General features: G+C 45.8%; 1 protein-coding gene across 3 annotated transcripts in view; it reads right to left on the bottom strand.

The window, feature by feature from the left end:
• Positions 1-23,062, bottom strand: part of rims3 (regulating synaptic membrane exocytosis 3) — a 188,408-nt gene that overhangs the window by 114,482 nt on the left and 50,864 nt on the right. The window contains exon 1 of one of the 3 annotated variants that reach the window (XM_052036081.1): positions 20,050-20,334. The exons of 1 other annotated variant lie outside the window; for it this stretch is intronic. In XM_052036081.1, the coding sequence (XP_051892041.1) occupies positions 20,050-20,095 (46 nt within the window). In that variant the 5' untranslated portion in view covers positions 20,096-20,334. Of the gene's footprint in view, positions 1-19,876; positions 19,995-20,049; positions 20,335-23,062 lie in introns of those variants that run through there. One more of the 3 variants, XM_052036084.1, reaches the window with a different exon arrangement.

Here is a 23,062-nt window from a genome sequence, read left to right as displayed (position 1 = left end):
TGCCACAGGAGTGATTATCAAAATGAAAACTACATTTAGGACATAAAAGCAAAAACCTGGTTAAAGAGGTAATTGTAAAGGAGGCTCTTAAAGCAGTGAGGTGGAGAGCTTTAGGGAGTAATTCCAGAGACTGGGGCACCGGCTGTTGAAGCACAGTCTGACAGGGAAGAGAAACTCCAGCATGGCTTCCCACTCCAAGAACTTTTATATCTTTCAGGTGATGATTTTATTGCATCATTTTGCAACGCCCTCCGATGCCAACTACCTTCGTGACACTCTGAAAAGTGACATCTTTTGATGTACAAAGGAGAAAGGGATGGCAGGAAATGGGACAGGGCAAGTAAATGTGATTCAAGTTATCGGTGGACAGAAGGTGAATTCCAATATGGGACTGGATGTGTGTGTGTGTGTGTGTGTGTGTGTGTGTGTGTGTGTGTGTGTGTGTGTGTGTGTGTGTGTGTGTGTGTGTGTGTATCCAGAGCCCCAGCTCACACCAAGTTCCAAGCACCTGCTTCTCTGTGTTTGCCAACCTGGACTAGCTCCCAGTTAAGCAATACCTTGGTTTTAAAATTCTCTGTCCTGTCTGATCCCATGCCCTTCTCTATAATCTCCCCCTCCACTGAAATCCTAGACTCCTTTCTATTAACTCCTCTCTCCTTGCTCCATAAAATCTCTTTTCAGCCAAAACGTGCCAAAATTTTAGATAATAGACAGTACAGCACAGGAACAGGGCCCTTCGGCCCACGATTGTCTGTGCCAAAAACGACGCCAAATTAAACTAAATCTCTTCTGACAGCACATAATCCGTATCGCTTCATGTTCATCTAACAGCCTCTTTAAACACCACTATCGAACCTGTTTCCATCACCATTCCTGGCAGCCCGTTCCAGGGTACCCACCACTCTGTGTAAAAAAAACTGTTTGAGAACCCTCCTGTGAAGAGACTCATTAAATAAGTAATCTAAGAATGCAAGCTTCTGCAGTGAGAGTGAGCATGAATATATACTGCTCCATGGAAGTTGCTTAACTCAGCACTGAATGTTAAACTGAGACCAAACACAAAATCAACAGCTAGATCCAGACTTACTAATGAGACAGTCATATTAACATGGCTCCCATTTCACTCCTTCCCCAAAATGTTCCAGGGATGTTGGTGGAGGATGCAAGGGAAAACTCGCAGCTCTCTAATATTTTTCATGCACCTGAGACAGTGGCTAGCATCTTAACAACACATCTGAACAGCAGCATCTTTCTCAGTACTGTATCCGAAGACTTCACTAAACTCTACCAGTTTATCTTCAGAATGGGACTGAAGCAATCCCCTGGCTCACGGCCAACAGTGATAAAAGCTCCTGATTATTCATCAGTTGCCTTAACTTGTTGCATTATCAGGTGTGATTGGTGGTGATGGAAGATTCAAGTTCAAAATTATGGTTTCTGCATGTGTTTTGCTCTGTGCATGGCTCGTCTCCCTTCACAATAACCAGTCTTGGTGAAGGCCCCCTGTCCTGCGAGAATATGGGCCTCCTTTGTACCCTCCGGTGCCAGGTGAAGCAGTTGGAGGGGACTTTAACTGGTTAATGGGATGATATAGGAAGAGTTAGAGGTGTCAAGGCCACTCAGATCAACCGCAGTTTACCCCAGAGTTATCATTTTCACACTAGGTGTCAGAAGGAAACAGGACCTTCCAAGGTAAGCAAGGCTGTTCCTTTGTGGAACAGGAGGAGGCAAGAATATTGAAGGGCAGGCCTGCTGTCCCCTTCAATATCCCCTGCGACTTCCTCAAGTGAAAAATAGAAGTGGGCACAGGTCATTTGAGGTGGAAGTTCTGCAGGACCAGTCAAGAGGTGGGGAGGGTGGTCGTGCCAGTTCCCAGGAGATGGATGCCACACACAGGTTCTGTGGCAGGGGTCTGATGAGAATGTGAGTGGAGAGCCTGCAGAGACAGGCTGATGTATTTACCATCGGCTCGCTACACTGCCTGGTCTCACTGAAATCCTGCGTCAGCGTTGAGAAGCGTGGGGGAAATTCTGTAACAACACAAAAAGCACTAGAGGAACTCAGCAGGTCAGGCAGCATCCGTGGAGGGAGATGGACAGTCGACATCTCAGGTCGAGACCCTTCATCTGGGCTGGAGTCCAGATCCAGAGTCCAGACGAAGGGTCTCGACCTGAAATGTCGACTGTCCATCTCCCTCCACAGATGCTGCCTGACCCGTTGAGCTCCTCCAATGCTTTTTGTGTTGCTACAGATTCCAAACATCTTTAGTCTCATGTCTCCAGGGGGAATTCTGTTTTGTACTCTGCCCGGAGACCATCGTCCTCCCAGCACAGAGAAATGACCAGGTCCAAGTGAACACTGTAGACATGATCACCATACAACCCCGTGGCTGATGTCTCTGCCCCCACTGCAGCTCCAGCAAAGGTGTCCCAACACCGTGAACATCAGAAATTGAGGCAGGAGAGGCCATTCAGTCCATTGAGTCCACCCTTCAGTGAGACCATGGCTGATCTACTATCTCAGCACCACTTTCTTGCACTATATCCTCTTGATCTCCCTCATATCCATCTGTTGAATATACTCAGTGACTGAACTTCTACAGCCTCCTGGTGTAGAGATTCCACAGATTCACAACCCACTGGGTGAAGAAGTCTCCTCTCTCCCCCCTGAATGGCAAAGCCTATATTGAGACAGTGACCCTTGCTTTAGACCTTCCACCACATCACCCAACATCAACCCTGCATCTAATCATCATGACTTTGTACGTTGCAGTGAGATCACCTCTCATTCTTCCGAACCCAAGAGAATACAGGCCCAGTCTGCTTAAATTTAACCCCCTCCCCCCCCCCCCCCCCCCCCCCCCCCCCCCCCCCCCAATAGTAGCAGGCACTCCCACTTTGCATGTGCATCCCACTGACCTTCATGCCACTGTTGGAGCCTTCAGATCTCCACTCTCACCCACAACCACTTACATCAGGCAGGCAAATGAGTGATGTGCCAGGGAGTTGCCCCGTCGCCAATCCCAAATCTGCTGGGGTGAAACTCTAACTTGGTGTGCCCAGAAAGCCCAGTAAATGAAACAAAAATTACACAGGCTCGTCTACTCAAGATGGGTTCTGAGGTGTGATATTTGTAAGAGCAAAGGGCTAAAGTCTGCCATTCACCCCCATATGGATACAAACCTTCTAGGGACACAACCGCGCTGCTTTAACAGGAACCTCTTCTTTGCCTCAAATGCATGGGAAATATAAAAATCAGTCATCACATGGTAGTGAGGAGAGAAAACAAGATCAAAATAATTCTAACAGTCTCTTCAGCTTTCACAGTAAAGTTAATTAGCAACCAGAACCACAGCAGACGTCTCTGCTTTATGCATCTGTTCGATTAAAGAGGTTTGAGAGCAGACTTTTCTCCCCCTTCCCAAGGTCTAATCTTTATTATATTGTGGAACACGTGTTGATTTATAAATGCAATAACAAAGATTCATTAGCTCAGTTAGAAGCCCCCTCAACTTAGAGCTGGAAGTTTGACAAACCAAGGCTCATCCCATTCTCCCAGTCTAACACAATATTCTGGTGCTGCATCAGGAGCTCTGATGTTGTCATTAGGGTCTCAACCATCAGAGTCTTGCCCATCCCCTTTACTTCCACACTAAGTTCCTCCAGCAGCTTATTTGGGCTCCAGATTCCAGCATCTGCAGTCTCTTGTGTCTCCATCACACATTTTAAACACCTGAAATCAAATGCCGGCCTGTCTGTTCTAGTGATCAGGCAACTGTGCAAGATCAGACAATTCTGCAGCAGAGAGGTTTGCTGTTTGTAAACTGGCTGTCACACCTCTCTTCACAAGGATAGACACAGCAATTCAGTGTCAGTCACTCTTACCTTTCCGTGTTCCTAGCCTGAAGACCTGTTTGCCCAGAATGTCTACCCACAACTTCTGATAGCCTCTCTAAGATGAATGAAAGGCAGACCTTGATTTCCCAAGCCTGAGCCTGATCCTGAGGACACATACCACCAGACTTAAGGACAGCTTCTACCCCACTGTGATAAGACTATTTAATGGTTCCCTTATACAATGAGATGGACTATGGCCTCACAATCTATCTTGTTGTGACCTTGCACCTTATTGCACTGCACTTTCTCTGTAGCTGTGACACTTTACTCTGTAGTGTTATTGTTTTTACCTGTACTACATCAATGCACTCTATACTAACTCAATGTAATTGCACTGTGTAATGTAATGACCTGTATGATCAGTTTGTAAGACAAGCTTTTCACTGTACCTCGGTACAAGTGACAATAATAAACCAATACCAAAGTTCTACAGTAAGACAACACAGACTGGAGATCTGCCCTGCAGACAAAGCACTGAGTTACAGGAACATGGGAACTGACACTGGGAGGACACCCCATCCAGGTAGGTGCACGATAATGGAGCAGTTGACTAATTACAGCATCAATCTTCAGCAAATAATTCACCAGAGACGCCAACAGAAGGTGAAGAAAACCTCAGTGGTGGAGCTTTGAGAACCAGAGTCTAAGTTCACCTGTTCCTCCCAAGCATGCCACACTTCACATCTCTAATTACTCAAATACTACTTCACTAAACATTATTTTCCAAAAGAAACACAATTTATATTTAAACGAATTATCAGTTTTCTCTGTCTCCCTACAGAGCCTGTTCCACAACCTTATTGAAAAGTTATCGCAGGTTGCTTTTAAACTTTTTCCCTTCAAGAATCAGTTTGCTCTGTGGTTCTCTTGTTCTAGACAAGCTGAAACAACTTGTCGTGGCCTACATTATCTAGTCCCTCCAGAGTCCTAGAAACAGCAATCATACGACAACATCACAACATGTTCAATTTACATAATAGCTCCTTGTAATCCAACTCTTGCACCCCTTCATCATTCTGAGGGTCTCACTTGCATCCTTCAACATCTGCAGCATCTTTGCCATGACATATATACCGAGAGCAGCTGTACCGGTGATTTACAAGTGGCAGCATTGCTTCACTATTTTGGCAGAGTATTGACCGCTAATGGATTAAATCATCTGACTTTCTTTGCTCACTGCCACCGAGCATTATTGTGATAGTTTCAACATCATCAATCAGGACCCCCCCCAAATCTCTGATTTTCCATGCACTTTATTTTCTATCCTTTATGTGCAACTCTTGCTGGACTTTTTTTTTGGTGTTTTATTCATCAGCTACCAGACTCCCCAGTTTTCCAAACATATTCAGATCTTCAGTAGGTTATCCTACTCAACTGTGGTAACATTCCTTATATTGCAACGTCTACAAGTTTAGATAATGTGTTGATAACATTCAGCTCTGGACTATTTATGCAGTCAGAGTCAGAGTTACACAGCATGGAAACAGGCCCTTCGGCCCAACTGGTCCATGCCAACCAAGATGCCCCATCCAAGCTAGTCCCATTTGCCAGTGTTTGGCCCATAACCTTCTAAAACTTTTCCAATCCATGTACCTGTCCAGCTGCCTCTTAAAAGTTGTTATTGTACCTGCCTCAACCACTTCCTCTGGCAGCTCATTCCATATACTGACCACCCACTGGGTAAAAAATTGCCCCTCAGGTTCCTATTAAATCTTTCCCCTCTCATTTTAAACCCACGCCCTCTAGTTCTTGGCTCCCCAGCCCTGGGAAAAAGACAGTCCATTCACCCTATCTATGTCCCTCATGATTTCATACACTTCTAAAAGATCACCTCTCAGTCTCCTACGCTGCAAGGAAGAAAGTCCTAGCCTGTCCAACCTCTCCCCATAACTTAGTCCCTCAAGTGCTGGAAACATCCTTATAATTTTTTTCTGTAATATTTCCAGCTTAATAACATCTTTTCTATAGCAGAGTGACCAAAACTGAACACAATACTCCAAGTGTGGCCTCACCAGCATCCTGTACAACTGCACCATGACCTCCCAACTTTTATACTCAATGCCCCGACTGATGAAGGCCAGCGTGCCAAACGCCTTCTTCACCTACAACTCCACTTTCAGGGAACCATGTACTTGTACTCCAAGGTCCCTCTGTTTTACAACACTCCCCAGGGACCCGCCATTCACTGTGAAAGTCCTACCTGGATTTGACTTTCCAAAATGCAACACCTCACGCTTATTCGAATTAAACTCCATTTGCCATTCCTCAGCTCACTTACTCAGCTGATCAAGATGCCCCTGTAATTTCTGATTAACCTTCTTCACTGTCTACTATACCACATATTTTATCTGCAAACTTACTAACCATGCCTTGTACATTCTTATCCAAACCATTGACAGAGATGACAAACAACAATCTGCCCAGCACCGACCCCCGAGGCACACCACTAGTCATGGGTCACTAGTCCAAGAAACAACCTTCCACTATTACCTTCTGCTTTCTACCATCAAACAACATTAAACAAGGGCCTGAAAAAATATGACCACAGAGACCTCAATGGTAACTTCTCCCTGGCAGGAGTTCTCTGCAGCCTCTGGATTTATTAGTCAACCAATTCAATATTCATTGTAAAATATTTCCACTGATTCTTGCCTTTTTCAGAACCAGAGGGAACTATAAAAACATCCTAAAATCCATGGGCAGCACATCTCCAGCCTTGTCCTTTGTCATCTTACGTAAAAGGAGGGTTTCAATGGCAAGACCTTCACTGAGTGAATCCACATTGGCTAATTTTATGGTTTTAGTTCTTTCGAGTGGCTCCAGAATGAGAAGCTTATTGTTAGTAATGTACCAGAACTTAACTTGCAATTGCCATATATTCAATTCTACCTCTTTTTTCAAAAACTGGAGTAAGGTGTGTAATTCTCCAATCAGTTTGTTGTACACAGTGACATTCAGATCTGCACACATCTCATCTGGCCACTGAAACTTGCAGGCAAAACCCTCTTCAGCATTTCCATCACCTGTAATACTTCTACTGTCCTGCTCCACTTTCAGTGGCCTTACCTCACCTCTAAGCATAACGAAACAACTTGTTATTGTTCATCTCATCATATATTTGAAATCGTCCATGCCATTCTAAGCACTTCTAACCTCGTTATGCCTTTTGGTGTAATAAAATCTCAGTGCTGTCACACTTCTCTTCCAGGCATCCCAGCTGCACTCAGGGTTCCCTGGTACCATTCAATAAGGTGGAACTATCTTCATGCTCTGTCACTTTGCTTCACAGGGGTACGCAATAAGCCACTGGATTCAGATTCATTGCTTTACAGGAACCTCAAAATTCCTCCATTCCAGGAGTGTATCCGTATATAAACCCACTTCACAAATACATAAAGGCGATCCTTTTAAAAGCGGAAAATGTTGTTTAGGAACGCTCTAGTTATTTTTAAACGGCAAATATGACTGTACTCTGATCATTGGTCGGAAACTATCAATCATTTCAGTCTGATTATCAGCATTGCTCGACTAAATCCAGGACATTTTCTGTCCCTTGTCGAATCAGAATAATGACTTCCATTAATTCCAGAAAACTGCTCCCTTTCTTTCTTAGAATCTAGACATTCCCAGAAACTGGACTGTGCATTGCCACCATTTTGTGGACTAAACACAATTTTCAAACATTCCTGTTGTCCAGGCTATCCAAGGGCCACGTATGAATTTGGACTTTCGGGGTGTCTGTGAGGTACGGTTTAAGGGGAACCTCCCTGAGCAAGCCCCAAACCATCACTGGGAACCCCACTCAGGAAGGTTCACTTTGAGCTAGGTATTACTTGACCCTCCTTCAGGCTGCCAAGCCATCATCCCAAAGTAATTCTCACCAATCACTGATCTGCTCACCCAACCCCACCCCCAAACCAACTCCTTCTTTCTCCTGACCACCAGTGGCCGCACTGACCACCAATTCCCTCCCTCCCCACCATCTGATATAGATATTTAGATATTTATTTATTAGTCATATGTACATCTAAACACGCAGTGAAATGCATCTTTCTGAGGTACTGAGAATGCGCTGGGGGGCAGTCCGCAAGTGTCACCACGCTTCTGGCACCAACATAGCATGCCCGCAGCTCCTAACCTGTACGTCTTTGGAATGTTGGAGGAAACCGGAGCAGACACAGGGAGAACATACAAACTCCTTACAGACAGCGGTGGGAATTGAACCCAGGTTGCTGGCACTGTAATAGCAATACGCTAACCGCTACACTACCGTGCTGCCCAAATTGCACGGATGGAGAATTGTTGTAGACAACAAGAGAAATAGCAGAGGATGGTTCTGACCCTACTAGAGTAACAAATCTCTCCAAACACAAACATCAATCAATTCCACCTGTAAACCAAGGATGACAACATTGAACCACAGTTCCTACCTCCAACTATCCCTGGCAGATGTTCTGCCCACACCTCAGCCCTTACTGATTTCTGCAACAGTGAAGTGCCTGAAATAAAGGCCTTGAGCTGGCAATGACCTTCACACGCCTGAATCTCCCAGTGCAGAGCACAAACAAAATGACCAACTTCTTAACACATCTTCACAGGCAGTGATCAATTCCTAGGGATCCACATTCCAGTTAATTTCCCGTAAATCCAATATCCCAACTATTATTGTTGGCTCCTAACCAGTCACTTTCCTCAATTCAGCCCAGAATGCCAGAATGTGCTCTTCAGCCTGCCTTGGGGTTAATAAGTTAGCCTCTATCCCTTTCTATGAAGTCTACCCAAAGTGATTCTGTGCCTCTCTTTCACATCCTCTTGCACTCATGCTGCAAAGCTGAAATTGATATAAACTGATCGCGTCTCTACTTATCCCAATTCACTCCTTCTAAACAGTCTGTGGCCTTATAGATACATACCCCATTGATTAGAATAATTTTGTTGTTTCTCTGTAACACTAAGGTCCAATTCATCAACCACAGAAACGATTTTTCAGGCCACATAGCTCCCACTTCTTTAATTTTTCCCTTTTAATTTATTAACATTTTTTATTTTGTTTTTCTCCCCCTCCAGGCAATGGATTTATTACAATATGATTTGTGTTTATACTGCCTGCCAGCCAGTTTTATTTCACAGCAGTCCATCTGGTCTGTGGAAGCTCAGTTGCTGAGTACACTCAGAGAACAATAAGGTTTTGGATATTAAGGAATCAGGGGATATAGGATTAGTGCAGGAAAGTGGTGCTGAGGTTGCACTGAATACCAGAGTAAGTAGTAGGGACCACAAGAGACACAAAAGATGCTGGAATCTACAGCAAAAAAAAACTGCGGAAGAAACTCAGGTCAGGGAAATTGTCCAAAAGTACCATACAACCCACTTCAGCTTCTCTTACTTACATTGTCAGGTTCTATTGAGTCTTTCTCCCCATCCCCCAAATGTAATGGCAGTCCCATAATTTGAGAAACCCAACCCTGGCGGGACAGAGCTTTGTCCACGTAGAGTTGTCTATTAGCTGTCTATCTAAAAGACCATGTGATACAGAGAGTATCTCAGAAAGTGGTACACTTGAGGTCCCTCCTGAAGTTTTCTTGAAAATGTTCAGCATGTAGGACCTCCGGCCTACTTTTATCTTCGTCACTTGTTGCCCACCTGCTCCGTCTCACAGCCTGTAAACCCAGGACATCAGGTCCTCTCCCCCACACTCTCTCAGACCATATGTCAGTCACGTCACTGGGACTGATTATCCAAAAGTTGTATTGACAGTAGTGACTTGGCATCTGTAAGAAGCACAGCTGCCTTTAGAACATAAACATCGTCCCCTCGAGCCTGCCCCACCATTCAAATCAGACCATGGCTGATCCAGTCTTGGCCTCAGTACTATTTTCCCACTTTCCTTCCACATTCCGACTCCCTTCAAATGTCTGTCAATCTCCACCTCAAATACATCTAATAAACCCCCCCCCCGAATACATCTAAGGAGCCCCCACCTTGAATACATCCAAATGACACCCCTATCTCGAGTACATCCAATGATTTCTCCCTCACCCACCCCATCTCCACAGCTCTCTGGGCGAGAGGATTTCCAAGATTCACAGTGCTCAAGAGAAATCCCTCCTCCTCTCATGGGTGATCCCCTATTCTGAAACTCAGCCCCAGTTCAGAGAGGATCACCTCTCATTCTCCTAAACCTGAAGAGTACAACCTGAAACTTTCTTCATATGTCAAACCCTTGTTCCAAAAACCAACCAAGTGAGCCCTCTCTGCACTGTGTCCACCCTAATTACATCTCTCCTAACATAAAGACGAAAATTGTGCGCAGCACTTCAGATGTGATCTTACAGCACTTCAAGTTTCGATCAAAACTTTCCTACTTTTATACTCCATACATCTTGCTGTAAAGGCCATCCTTCCTTGAGCTTGCCTTACTGTACCTGCATGCTAACTCATTATACTTCATGTACTAGGAACCCCTGATCCCATTATATTGTCTCATTTTGTAGTCACAATCTGTTCAAATGATAATTTGCTTTTTCATTCTTCCTTCCAAAGTGGGTAACCTTACATTTTCCCCAACTATACTCCATCTGCCAACCTCTTGCCCACTCACTTCATCCGAGTGCCTCTGTGGCCTCTTCGTGTCCTCCTCACAACTTGCTAATAAGATAAGATATTTATTTATCAGTCACATGTACATCAAAACACACAGTGAAAGGAGTCTTTTTGCATTACTGAGAATGTGCTGGGGGAAGCCCGCAAGTGTCGCCACTCTTCCAGCGCCAAGACAGCACGCCCACAGCCCCTAACCTGTAGGTCTTTGGAATGTGGGAGGAAACCCACGTAGACATGGGGAGAACGTACAAACTCCTTACAGACAGCAGCAGAATTGAGTCCGGGTTGCCGGTGTTGTAATAGTGTTATGCTAACCACTACACTACCATGGGCCACTAATCCACCTATTTATGTATCAGCAGCAAATCTGGCTACAGTACACTCAGTAACTTTGTCAGATCATTAATAGTTGATGCCCGAGATCTGATCTCTGTGGCATCCCACTAGTTACTGACTGCTAATCCAAAAATGATCCCTTTATCCAGATTTTCCATTTTCCTTTAGCCATCATTCCCTTTTCATCCCAATATACATTATCCGCAAGCACCTTATCCAATGCCTTCTGGAAATCCAAAAGCACTGCAACTACTGGTTCCTCTTTATCTACTCCATTTATTTTTAAATAACTACAACAAATTCGTCAAACACAATTTCCCTCTCATAAAACTGTGTCGACTCTAGTGATTTTCTAAATGTCCTGCTGTTATCTCTTTAATAATGGAGCCTTACATTTTCCCAATGACAGACATTAGACTAACAGGCTTATAGATTCCTGTTTTCTGTCTCCTTCCTTTCCTGAGTAGTGGTATATCTGTGATTATCCAGTCCTCTGGGACCTCACCATAATCTGGGCAATTTTGGTGGATTACAATCAAACATAACTGCTAACTCTGCAGCCATTCCCTTGAAACTTGGGTGCATGTCATCAGGTCCAGAGGATAGTGGCCTTTAACCCATTAGTTTACCAAGCACTTCTTCACTAGTTATGGGGATAGGTTTAAATTCCCCCTCCTAGTATACGCTTAATTATCTATCGTAATCAGACCACTTTGGGCGTCCCCTAACAAGACCGATCTAAAATAATCATTTAGAATCTCTGCCAATGCTCTGTTTAGCATCACCAATTACCCTGCTTCATCCTCTGAGGGGCCAACATTTACTTTATCCCCTCTCTTCTGCTTTATATACCTATACTGTCTGTATTTATTATTTGCTAGTTTGTTCTCTCATCATATTTTCTCCCTCGCTACAATTTTTTTATAGTCATCCTTTTCTGACTCCTCAAAGCTTCCCATATACCTGGCCCATCACTAATCTCTGTAACATGGTATTGCCTTTTTGTTTAATTTGATACTATCCTTAACTTCTTTAGTTAGCCACAGATGATACATCCTGTAGTAGAGCCTTCCTTTCTCACTGGAATACATCTTCGCTGAGACTTTTGAACTGTTTCCTCACATAGCTGCCACTGCTGACCTACCGTCATACCCTTTGATCTATTTCTCCCAGTCCACTTTAGCCAACCACGTCCTCATAACATAGTAATTCCTTTTATTTAAGTTTAAGACACTTGTTTCTCACTCTCTAGATTTGAAATTATGCAATGCCAAGATCACGCATTCCTTAGGGATCCTTTACAATGAGATCATTAATTAATTCTGACTTGTTAGACAATACGAGATCTATAATGGCCTGTTCCCTGGTTGATTCCTCAACATATTTCTCTGAGAAACCATCTGAATGCTCTCCACGAACTCATCCTCAAGGCTATCTTCACCAATTTGATTTGTCCAGTCTATACGATGACTAAAATCACCCACCACTATTGCTGTACCTTTCTTACACCCCATTTATTTCAGGATTTTCACTCAGTCCTGCAGCACAGTTATTGTTTTCCTGTACACTAAATCCCTCCTCCTCACTGTCAATCACATGGCCAATTTTTGAATCATGTTCTCTACATTTCAATATAAATCATTAATAAACAGTTCCAGGAGCGAGGGACCCTTACAGAAACCCGTGGAATCCCACAGGTAACAACCTTCCAGTCTAAAAACATCTGTCAGCCATTACTGTTTGCATTCAGCTTCTGAGCCAACTTTGGATCCAATCCTCCTATTTTTTGACCAGCCTGCCATGTAGGACAATCCACATAGACTACATCAACCACAATGCCCTCATCGATCCTCCTTGATATCTCCTCAAAAACATCAATCATTATTCAGACACAAATCAATGCTGACTGTTCCTAATTAATCTGTGCCTTTCTAATGAAAGTTCACACTGTCCTTAGAATGGATTCTAATAATTTGCTATTTCTGATATTAAACTGATCTGTAGTATTTGGTTTATCTGTTTGAAAACGCTGGTACATTGCTAGATGGAGCAAAACACTGCAGATGCTGGAAAACCAAATCAAAAACAGAAAATGCTGGAAGCATTTCGCTGGTCAGGCGGTGTCCGTGGGGAGAGAAACAGAATCAACGTTTTCACTAAAGGACTCTCCACCAGAACTGCAGAAGTGAGAAGACATGCAGGTTCATTTGCAGAGGTGTGGTGTAGGGAGGAGGGGCGGAGAGAACACGTGATAGGGTGTAGACCAAAGTTATTAAAGTAATAATTATCTTAAAAGCAAACAGTTGGAACAAAATGATACAGAAACAAACTGAAACATAACAAATTGCAACAAAGGTACTGGTGGGGAAAAGCAGCAAGTTAATATTGAGTTTAACCATTTTAGGTAAATACCCATTTCTCACAGGTACATTTGCTGTAATATGTTTTGATTTGTCTCTAAATCATTTTGTTCCAACTGCATGCTTTTAAGGCAAATGTTACCCTGACAACTTAGGTCTGGACCCTGTCACAGGTATTCCCTCAGTTCTCTCTCCACCCTGAAACACTTCCCCAGTTCTGATGAAGGGTCCGTGACCCAAATCATCAATTATGTTTTGATCTCCATGGGTGCTGCCTGACCTACTGAGCATTTCCTTTATTCGTACAACATTAGTGATGCTCTAGTGCCTCACACCATACCTGTGGCTGAAGAGGATTTGTAAAAATTTAAATAGAAGCAGAAAATGCTGGAAATAATCAGCTGATCAGGCAGCATTTATAGAGAGAGAGAGATTTAACAATGCCATCAGACTGAAAGGTTAACCTTGATTCTCACTCTACAGAAGCTGCCTGACCTAATGAGTACTTCCAGTATTTGTCATTTCAGATTTCCAATATCTGCAGTATTTTGCATTTTGAGGACTGAAAAATCAAGAGTTGATTTCCATGATTTCCTCCCTTGGTTCTTTTAATAGCCTGGGATACACTGTATGTCACCTGAGCCTGGAGACATTCAAAGATGCTAAAGCCTTCAATATTTTTTTCTTTTTACTCCATTTATCCCATCCAATGTTCCACACTCATCTGCCTTAACCACAACATTTGCTTCATTCCCTCTTTTGAGAAGTCCGTCACAAAGTTACTCAGTCTAGACTTGACCCATATGCTCCACCATCATGCACGCTGACTCTTCGGGCCCTGACAAGCCTCACATATGTTTGCTCTGGCTCTTTATATATTTTTTCTAAAAAACTTCCCACTTTCTTTGAATCTACCTGTCAATATGTTCTTATTCCCTCTCACTGGTTTCTTAATTTCCTTTTTAATTTCAATCCTGCATTTCCCATTCATGTCCATCTTTCTGTTGTAATAACTTCTCCCTGACTGAAGTAAGCTTCCCTTCTTGTCTTATTTAATCCTCGGTGCACCTTGTCACCCAGGTTGCTCCAGATTTGGCAGTCCCCTCCCCTGCCGTCTCTAAGGAAATGTTTATCCTGAACTGCTCAAATCTCCTCCTTAAGTGCCTCCCGGCGCTCTGAGACTGATTCACCTGTGGGCAATTGCTTCGGCCCTGCTTTTGCTACATCGCTTCTCAGTGGGGCAGCACAGAGGCGCAGCTGTTGGAGCCATGGCCTCACAGATCTAGCGGCCTGGGTTCAATCCTGAACTGTGTCTGTGTGGAGTTTGCACGTTCTCCCTGTGACCGCATGGGTTTCCTCAGAGGGCTCCAGTTTCCTTCCACGTTCCAAAAAAAGTGCTAAGACTAATTGGCCACTGTAAATTGTCCCTAGTGTGTAGTTGATGGGAATGTGGGGGAGAATAAAATGGGTTAGTGTAGGATGTGTGTAAAAAAAAGGGTGACCGATGATCAGAACCGACTTGGTGGGCCGAAGGGCCTGTTTCCATGCTCCATTTCTCTACAACTCTATTAAAATAGTTTCAATCAACCCAGTTTACTCCAGTTTTATCTTTGTCCTTTTCCATAACCGTGCCATATCTAAATTATGATCACTAAAATGTTCTCACGCTGGTATTCTTTCCACAGCTCAGCTTCTTTGCCTGAAACCAAATCCAGAAGGACATCACTCTTTGCCTCCCAACCCCCATCACTGGGTTTACTACATTCTAGCTGCAGAAGTTCTTCTGAATGCAACTGTGCCCTGCATATGCTTTACACCTACTGTTAATATGAAAGTGACAGAAATCCCCCGCTACATCTACCCTAGCACTTTGGCACTTGCCAGAAATATGCATTTCAATTTGCTCATCTATCTTCCTTGGACTGTTTGAAGTGAACAGCTGCATGTTTCAGTTCAGTTCAATCCCAGCTCCCTGCTTGATGTCCGAAATCCTGATGTCATGAGGTACCACATAAATGCAAGCCTTCTTCTGTGTAAATGTCCATGTACCAGATCAGTTTCATAGAACATGAGGGGAAATCAATATTAAGTGCATTATGCCTTAGAAACATAAATTGTACCGAGATAAGTTATCCTATTACTCTTCTATTAGCAGAGGACATGATGTGGTTGGCTTATTTGGCCAATGACTCTAAGCACGGAGCCAGAACTTTACATTCTTCTATGTTGATGTACGTCCCTCTGATTCAGGAAACAGGAGCTTTCAGCTTCTTCTAGTCTGTATTTGATTCTGCAGCCATTGGAACAAAGCTCTAGATGCACCAGTGAAAGCACAAATTAAGATTTAATAATAAAAGGAAGGAACTTGCATTATTTGATGCCTCTATTCATTTGTTCATGGGATGTGGCTGTCACTAGCAATGCTGACGTTTATTGTCCACCCTTATTTGCCCCTGGACTGAGGAGGAATTTCAGAGTCAACAACATGATGTGATTCCCAACCCACTATGAGCCTGACAGGGCAGGGACCACAGAATTTCTCCACTGGATTTTACAACAATCTATTAGTTTCATGGTCACTTCACTGAGACCAGCTTTTTTGTTTAAAATCCAAGATTCATATAATTATCAAATTTAGATTTGCCAGCTGCTGCACTGGGACTCAAATAAATGCAAATGGATCAATGGTCTGGAAGCTCTAGCTACTGGTTCAGCATCTTAACCATTACACTACCAAATGTACAGCCAAAAACACTTCAGACACAAAGGGATATTTTTGTGGTGTAATCTCCATTGTAAAGCTGGAAACAAAACAAAACAGCTCAAGGTCCCACACACGACAGCAATCACCAAATCATCTGGTCGACAGGACAATAGTGGCCAGGACACACCAACTCATCTTTGCCACTTGAGGAGTTGTCAGGGCCTCAGATTAACACCTCACCCAAAAGGTACCTACTTGTTACAACAGTCAGACCTGCTCTGGATACAGAGATGTTTGTTCAACAATCTGGATTTGGACTTTGAACTCACAAGCTTCTGACTCAGAAAGACTCCTACCACCAACCACAGCTAACACTCCGTTACCAGTGCAAACTTTAAAATCTTTCTCACTTTCCTGTGGCGTGCAACGCAACTTGCTGTTATTTTCTAACTCAGTGAAACCACTGCCTGATGAACCGTTCTTGGTAGCAACTGAGATCACTCAAGTTTCGGCAGCTACTGGATTAAGGGTGGCTTCAGTCAGGGTCTGCTCCTTTCCCAGTCCAAGACATCGATGCCCTATTTATACATGGAGGCCAAGATCCAATAATGTCACTGAGACCAGATGTACCCTGTCCCAAGGCATGAAAGTTCCACAGAAAACATTTCTGAGTGGGGGGGGTGAAGGCAGTGGGCAACCGCCCAGTGGCCTTTAACACACCAGCAAGCACGGAAAGCATTTGGTCAGCTTCGCCTGCTGCTGGTGGTGTCAGGCAAGAAATACAAGTGATGTTCTGTGGAATACAAGCATGAAAGGGAACCAGGAAGGAGTGTTGGGAGTAGGGAGCACACATTGTGGGGTAGGGGTGAGAGTCCGGAGATGTTTATGGAACAAGGGGTAGTCATATTTCTCCTGGCCTAACAAAGAACATTGGCCATGGTCTGTGTGGGTTTTCCCAAGGGAATTTGAAAGACCACTGTCAATCTGCTCTCTGCCCAGGATTACCCCACTCACCCATCCACTCAATCCATGAGCATATTAAAAATCACTTCCATCCCCTACCAACAGCGCAAGTCAAGCAATCCTTCTAGTGCCTCCTGAGTTAATGAAGCTTCCAACCATCTTGACCTGGGCAGCCATTTCAAGTCCTGCTTCAAATCTGAGTCAGGTGATCTCAGGAGGCACTTTCTTTGTTACCATTTTGTAGCAGGGAACATGGTAGGCAGATGAATATCACCACCCTACTGTCCTGGACCCCAGTCCTTTCCATTGACCCCCAAATAAACATCTTCTCTCCAGCTCCCTGATTTCTGGTTATGACCACAGTCGGATTCACCTTGTTTCCTTTGCAACCAACCACCTCTGACTGCTCACATTTGAACACAGAAGGAGCAGCTAGCTTCGTCTCTCTCCTACCTACATTTCCTAGCTGACTCTTTGAACATAGAACACTACAGGCCCTTCGGCCCACAATGTTGTACCAGCATTTTATCCTGCCCTACAATCTAGCTAACCCTTCCCTCCCACATAGCCCTCCATTTCTCTGTCATTCATGTGTCTATCTAAGAGTCTCTTAAATGTCCCTAATGTATCTGCCCCCACAACCTCTGCTGGCAGTGCGTTCCACACACCCACCACTCTTTGTGTAAAAAAACTTACCCCTGACATCCCCCTTATACATTCCTCCAATCACCTTAAAATTATGTCCCCTCGTGTTAGCCATTTTGGCCCTGGGAAAAAGTCTCTGACTGTCCACTCGATCTATGCCTCTTATCATCTTGTACATCTCTATCAAGTCTCCTCTCATCATCCTCCTCTCCAAAGAGAAAAGCCCTAGCTCACTCAACCTATCCTCATAAGACATGCTCTCCAATCCAAGCAACATCCTGGTAAGTCTCCTCTGCACCCTCTCTAAAGCTTCCACAGCCTTTCTATAATGAGGCCACCAGAACTGAACACAATACTCCAAGTGTGGTCTAACCAGATTTCCATAGAGCTGCAACATTACCTCGCAGCTCTTGAACTCAATACCCCAACTAATGAAGGCCAACACACCATACGCCTTCTTAACAACCCTATCAACCTGTGCAGCAACCTTGAGGGATCTATGGACATGGAACCCAAGATCCCTCTGTTCCTCCACACTGCTAAGAGTCCTGCCATTAACCTTGTATTCTGCCTTCAAATTTGATCTCCCGAAGTATATCACTTCGCACTTTTCTGGGTTGAATTCCACCTGCCACTTCTTAGCCCAGCTCTGCATCCTATCAATATCCTGTTGTAATCTACAGCAACCTTCCACACTATCTACTACACCACCGACCTTTGTATCATCAGCACACTTACTAACCCACTCTTCCACATCCTCATCCAAGTCATTTATAAAAACCACAAAGAGCAGGGGTCCCAGAACAGATCCCTGCGGAACGCCACTGGCCACCGACCTCCAGGCAGAATACGCTCCACCTACCACCACCCTCTGTCTTCTATGGGCGAGCCAATTCTGAATCCACACAGCCAGGTTTCCCTGGATCCCATGCCTCCTGACTTTCCGAATGAGCCTTCCGTGAGGGACCTTATCAAACGCCTCACTAAAATCCATACGTTCCAGTACATTCCTACTCCCAGTACATTCCTGGTACTGCTCCCTCTTCAAGGTTCCATGGGGCCATCTACTCCATGATTCACATTTCAGCCTGTCCCACTTTCTGCTGTGGTGCCCGCTATATACTTACATTAGGGGCTCAGTGCACATTTAAATATATACTGGTGAAACATCTCACACTGTCAAATAAGTTTTCATTTCATTCCAAGACACATAATATTCCCGTTCCATGCTCTTCGAGCAGATGGACCCTGTGTACATTAAAAGGTTGCAGACCCAAAACATTTACAATCTCTTTTTCCGCAGATGCTGCCTGACCTGTTGAGTACTTCCAGCGTTTTGTTCAGATCTCCAGCATCTGCATTTTACCTTAAAATATCCCCACCCTTCCAAGGGTCACTCCACTGTCACCTCCCAACTCCAAACCCATTACACTCCTCCCCTCCCAAGCCTTCCCATCCCAACAGTGACCCTTCACGTTCCCAGACTCAGTCTATCCTCAGCTCCCAGTTTCCCATGCCCCGTGTCCAGTCTCCCTTCCATGTCCACTGTCCGATGTGTCACGCCCTCGCCAATTACTCCAGCCCCTCCACCGATCGTCTGACCTAACATGTCAGTGAAACTTTAGTAAGGAAGAAGCTCCAGGTAAAACGGTGGCGGCCCAGTGGTACCGCTTCACTGCCCTGGGGACGCAGGTTCAATCCTGACCTGCGGTGCTGACTGTGTGGAGTTTGCGTGTCCTCCACGTGTTAATTGGATGCTGTAAATTGCACCCTGGTGTGTTGATGGGTTAGTATAAAATGGTTGCCTGGCGGACTTGATCGGCTGAAGGACCTGTTTCCAGTGAAAGGAGGGGGCTCTGCTGTGGGAATGAGCCAACGCCCTGTTTACAAACACATCACTCCCTCCCCACCGCACACAAAAGTCTCCACAAACTGCGGGCAACAAACTCCCCGCCGGCTCCCTGGTCCCGGAGCCGCCACCCACGGTCACTGCCCCACAACCCGCTTCACAAGTTGCAGCCGCCCCGAGATTCGGTGCGTCCCGTCGGCTCAGAGAGAAAGCGGGGCGGGAGAGAGGGAGCGCCCGGCGCCTCTCCAGCTCCCTCCCACCCCCGGGGGAGGCGCCGAGCCGCACTCGCAAGGGTTAACCCTTGCGTTGCAAGGCAAACTGGCTATTTTAGGTTAAAAACGCGGGCACCGCCGGCTGTAAGTGGCCCGAGCATTGACTGCGACCCAGCGCCGCCGAGGAGGGAATGGCCCGGGTTCGAACCCCCCTCTCCCCAACCCACCACACATACAACCACCCCCCACCCCCCCCCCCCCCCGCCCCCGGGGCTTGGCGGACCCTTCCCCCTCCGGTGGCTGCTCACCACCCCCAGTCCGTCCGTCCGATGCGCCGGGGCTGAGGCTGCTTCAGACGCGGCGGGGTCCCGCCGCCGTGACCATCCTCTCCGGCGGGGCTTCGCCTGCTCTCGCCTCGCCGCCTACACTGGAGATGCTCCGGAGAATGGAAAGCGACCCTAACATCACCATGGTAACCTACCTGACCCACTTATCCAAACCGACAGCCGCACAACAGCCTCCAACATCCGCCGCTACACAACATCGCCGGGGTTTAAAAATAAAACCTGCCCGCAGCCACGCCAGTCTCAGCAGCGGGCAGACAGAACACAAGCAGTCACTAACGTGTAGAAAGTCCTCAACCAAACGGGATAAAAATGTCTTTCTAATTGCCTCTCTATTTAGTGCAGGAATAAATTAACCCCCTCCCCTGAGCTGCGAGGGTGTGTTTTTCGGATTGGTCTAGGATAGTGTAAATGCAGAATAATTACACAGCCTGAGCAATTAATTATTGGTTCCAGCCAGACGTGCTGTGCCGTTTTCCGACGAGCTGTCATGAAATGTTGTTCCAATGGCAGGCGGGGTAATGAGGGCTGTGTGCATTGCCCACTCCCCTTGTACCCTCACCCGGACACTCCTGCAGGGCTAGTTCCACAGGTGGCATCTGGGCATGGAGTAAACGGGACCTTCAGCCCAACTGGTCCATGCTGACCACAGCGTCCTCCCTGCTAGTCCCAGTTGCTCACGTTCGGCCCCTAACCCTCCAACCCCTTCCCCTCCGTGTACCTGTCCAAATGCCTCTTAGATGTTGCAGCTGTACCCGCCTCGACCACTTCCTCTGGGAGCTCATCCCAGGTTCTCGCCACACCCTGCGTATGAAGAAATTACCTCTCAGGTCTCTTTTAAATCTCTCCCCTCTTGTATCAGTGCCCTCTAGTTTTGGACTCCCCAACCCTGGGGAAAAGACTATGACCATCCACCTTATTCCCTACCCCTCATGATTTGAGAACTTCTGTGAGGTCACCCCCTCATTCTCCTACGCTCCCAAGGAATAAAGATCCCAGCGTGGCCGACCTCTCCCCATAACTCAGGCCCTCCAGGCCAGGTAGCATCCTCGTGAGTCACCACCCCCTGCTTCAAGTGGGGATGCTCTGGGCTTTTGGCTGGACAGTGACACCATCCTTGTCCTGGTTACTGTTACTTCAGCCCCTATTTTCGGGTCTGGTCCCACACTGAGTTGGGAGAGGTGGCTGACGTTCACCTCCCAGAGCTTAGCTGCAGCATTCCAGCCAGTACAGAGCAGACATCACCGTTCTGTGTTCAGGATGTTGAGACAAGAAAATACTGCCAACTGGAGTCTGGCCATTCTTTCATTCTGATCTGCCATTGGGGTTGATTGTAGCACTGCTGCTGAGAGAGGGGAGGCTGGGGCTTCATTGCACCACCTTCCTGCTCTGTGCACACTAACCGTCAGCAGTCAGAGGCACAGAGCAAAATTACGGGGTGTCATTCCCCTCAACTTGGGCAGTGTAATCTAACAAAGCCACGGTACCCACCTATTGAGCTCAGTGGCACGACATCAGCCGGGTTCCCTGGTGAATAGGCATCCATCCCACTAGACTGTCACTCAGGTGGTGATGGGTAAACAACCCCGCTGTGTTGTGACCTTTTTGTACACCCTGACCTTAACCAGAACCCTACCTCTGACCCTCGAGCTGACCCAATGTTACACTCATCATATGACATTCTCAAAGCTGGTGATCTTAGACACATTGCATGTACAGTCTGCCTTACAACGGTAATTGCACCGGGTGTGAATTGATCTCACGGCTTCCGTCAACCTTTCCGAAAATGTCTTGGTGCCTGAAGTTTGCGGTTGTCATTCTAAACCTTGCCTCTTTGTTGAACCTGCTCGCTGTAATGGAAGGCCCAAAACTGTGACCAGCATCTAGGGTCCAGCCACACGCTGACTCACTGGGACAGAGTTTGACCAGTATAGACCAGTCAGGCTGAATGATTCCTTTCTGCATGGTCAAATCCTTTGTAAAGTCCAGTGCTGGGTATGACATCTTAATGCAGACAGCCATAGGCTGCTCTGGTACACCAAAAATGCTGGTGAATTTCATCCCTGATGTCTGTCTTTGCTGAAAAGTGGCTCCTGGCAGATGGGACATTGCCCATGTTTTCTGGGATCTTGTATTGGACCTTTGATGTCCGAGGTTGGGGTTGTGGTGGTGGTAAGCTGAAGGATAGCAGAGGACTTCTGTCTTCAGATGTGGGGTATAAGGCCCATTCTCTCATGGTTCAGCTGATGACCTGGAGCTCAGTGTCCAAGTGTGAGCATGAGCATTGCTGAGTGCTGTAGTTTTAAGACTAAAGTGAGGGAAACCTCAGGTCTGAAGTGAGGCAGTGCAGATTGAACAGTTTCCCATTTTTCGTGTAGATTAGCTCCACTCCTGTGAGATGCTGCATTACCACAAGAAAGATTACAATGACACAGCCTTGCCTGACAGACACCATTCTGCACTGAGATGGGACCCATTGGTACTGGGCACCAGTGACCTTTGTCCTCCTGTGTTGACTACCTACCACAGGCATCCCAAGACACTAGAGAGGTACAACTAGAGCTGCCTCCACTAAATCTTCCAATCCACTAGAAGGATAAGTGAATCAAACTTAGTCTCCTCCAGGCCAACATCCCCAGCATTGAGGCTCTAAAGACATTGCTCACATACCTTACATTTGAAACAAACACTGCGTTCCAATCTCTGTCAAGGTAAAACATTGACAGGTGGATGGAAGAAAAAATTCAAAGCCTCCTTCAAAATGTGTAATGTTCCTACTGACTTGTGGGAATCCTTGGTCCATGATCCCTCAAAATGGCGAAGGAACATTGGGATGATATTGAGACTCTCAAAGCCATGCATCAGAAGCACAGAGAAGCCCTGTCAAGGTGGCAGAAGGAGCTCCCGAAATGCCCTCCCGCCCACCAGGTGAGCAGTTCCAGCCTCACCTGTGGCAGAGTCTGTGAGTCCGTCATTGGCCTCACGAGTCACCTCAGAACCCACAGACATGGAGTGGAAGCAAGTCACCCTTGATCCCAAGAGACTGGCACAGAAGAAGAAGTGAAACTATATACCTTGCAGGCTTCTCGACAAGCCCTCTGAAAGGTGACATGTCACATTTCTCAGGATTAAGTTTCAACTGCTGTCTAT

Source organism: Pristis pectinata, chromosome 22 (assembly GCF_009764475.1).
Source record: "Pristis pectinata isolate sPriPec2 chromosome 22, sPriPec2.1.pri, whole genome shotgun sequence".
Taxonomy (NCBI): Eukaryota; Metazoa; Chordata; class Chondrichthyes; order Rhinopristiformes; family Pristidae; genus Pristis; species Pristis pectinata.
This window is presented reverse-complemented; position numbering and strand designations above follow the sequence as displayed.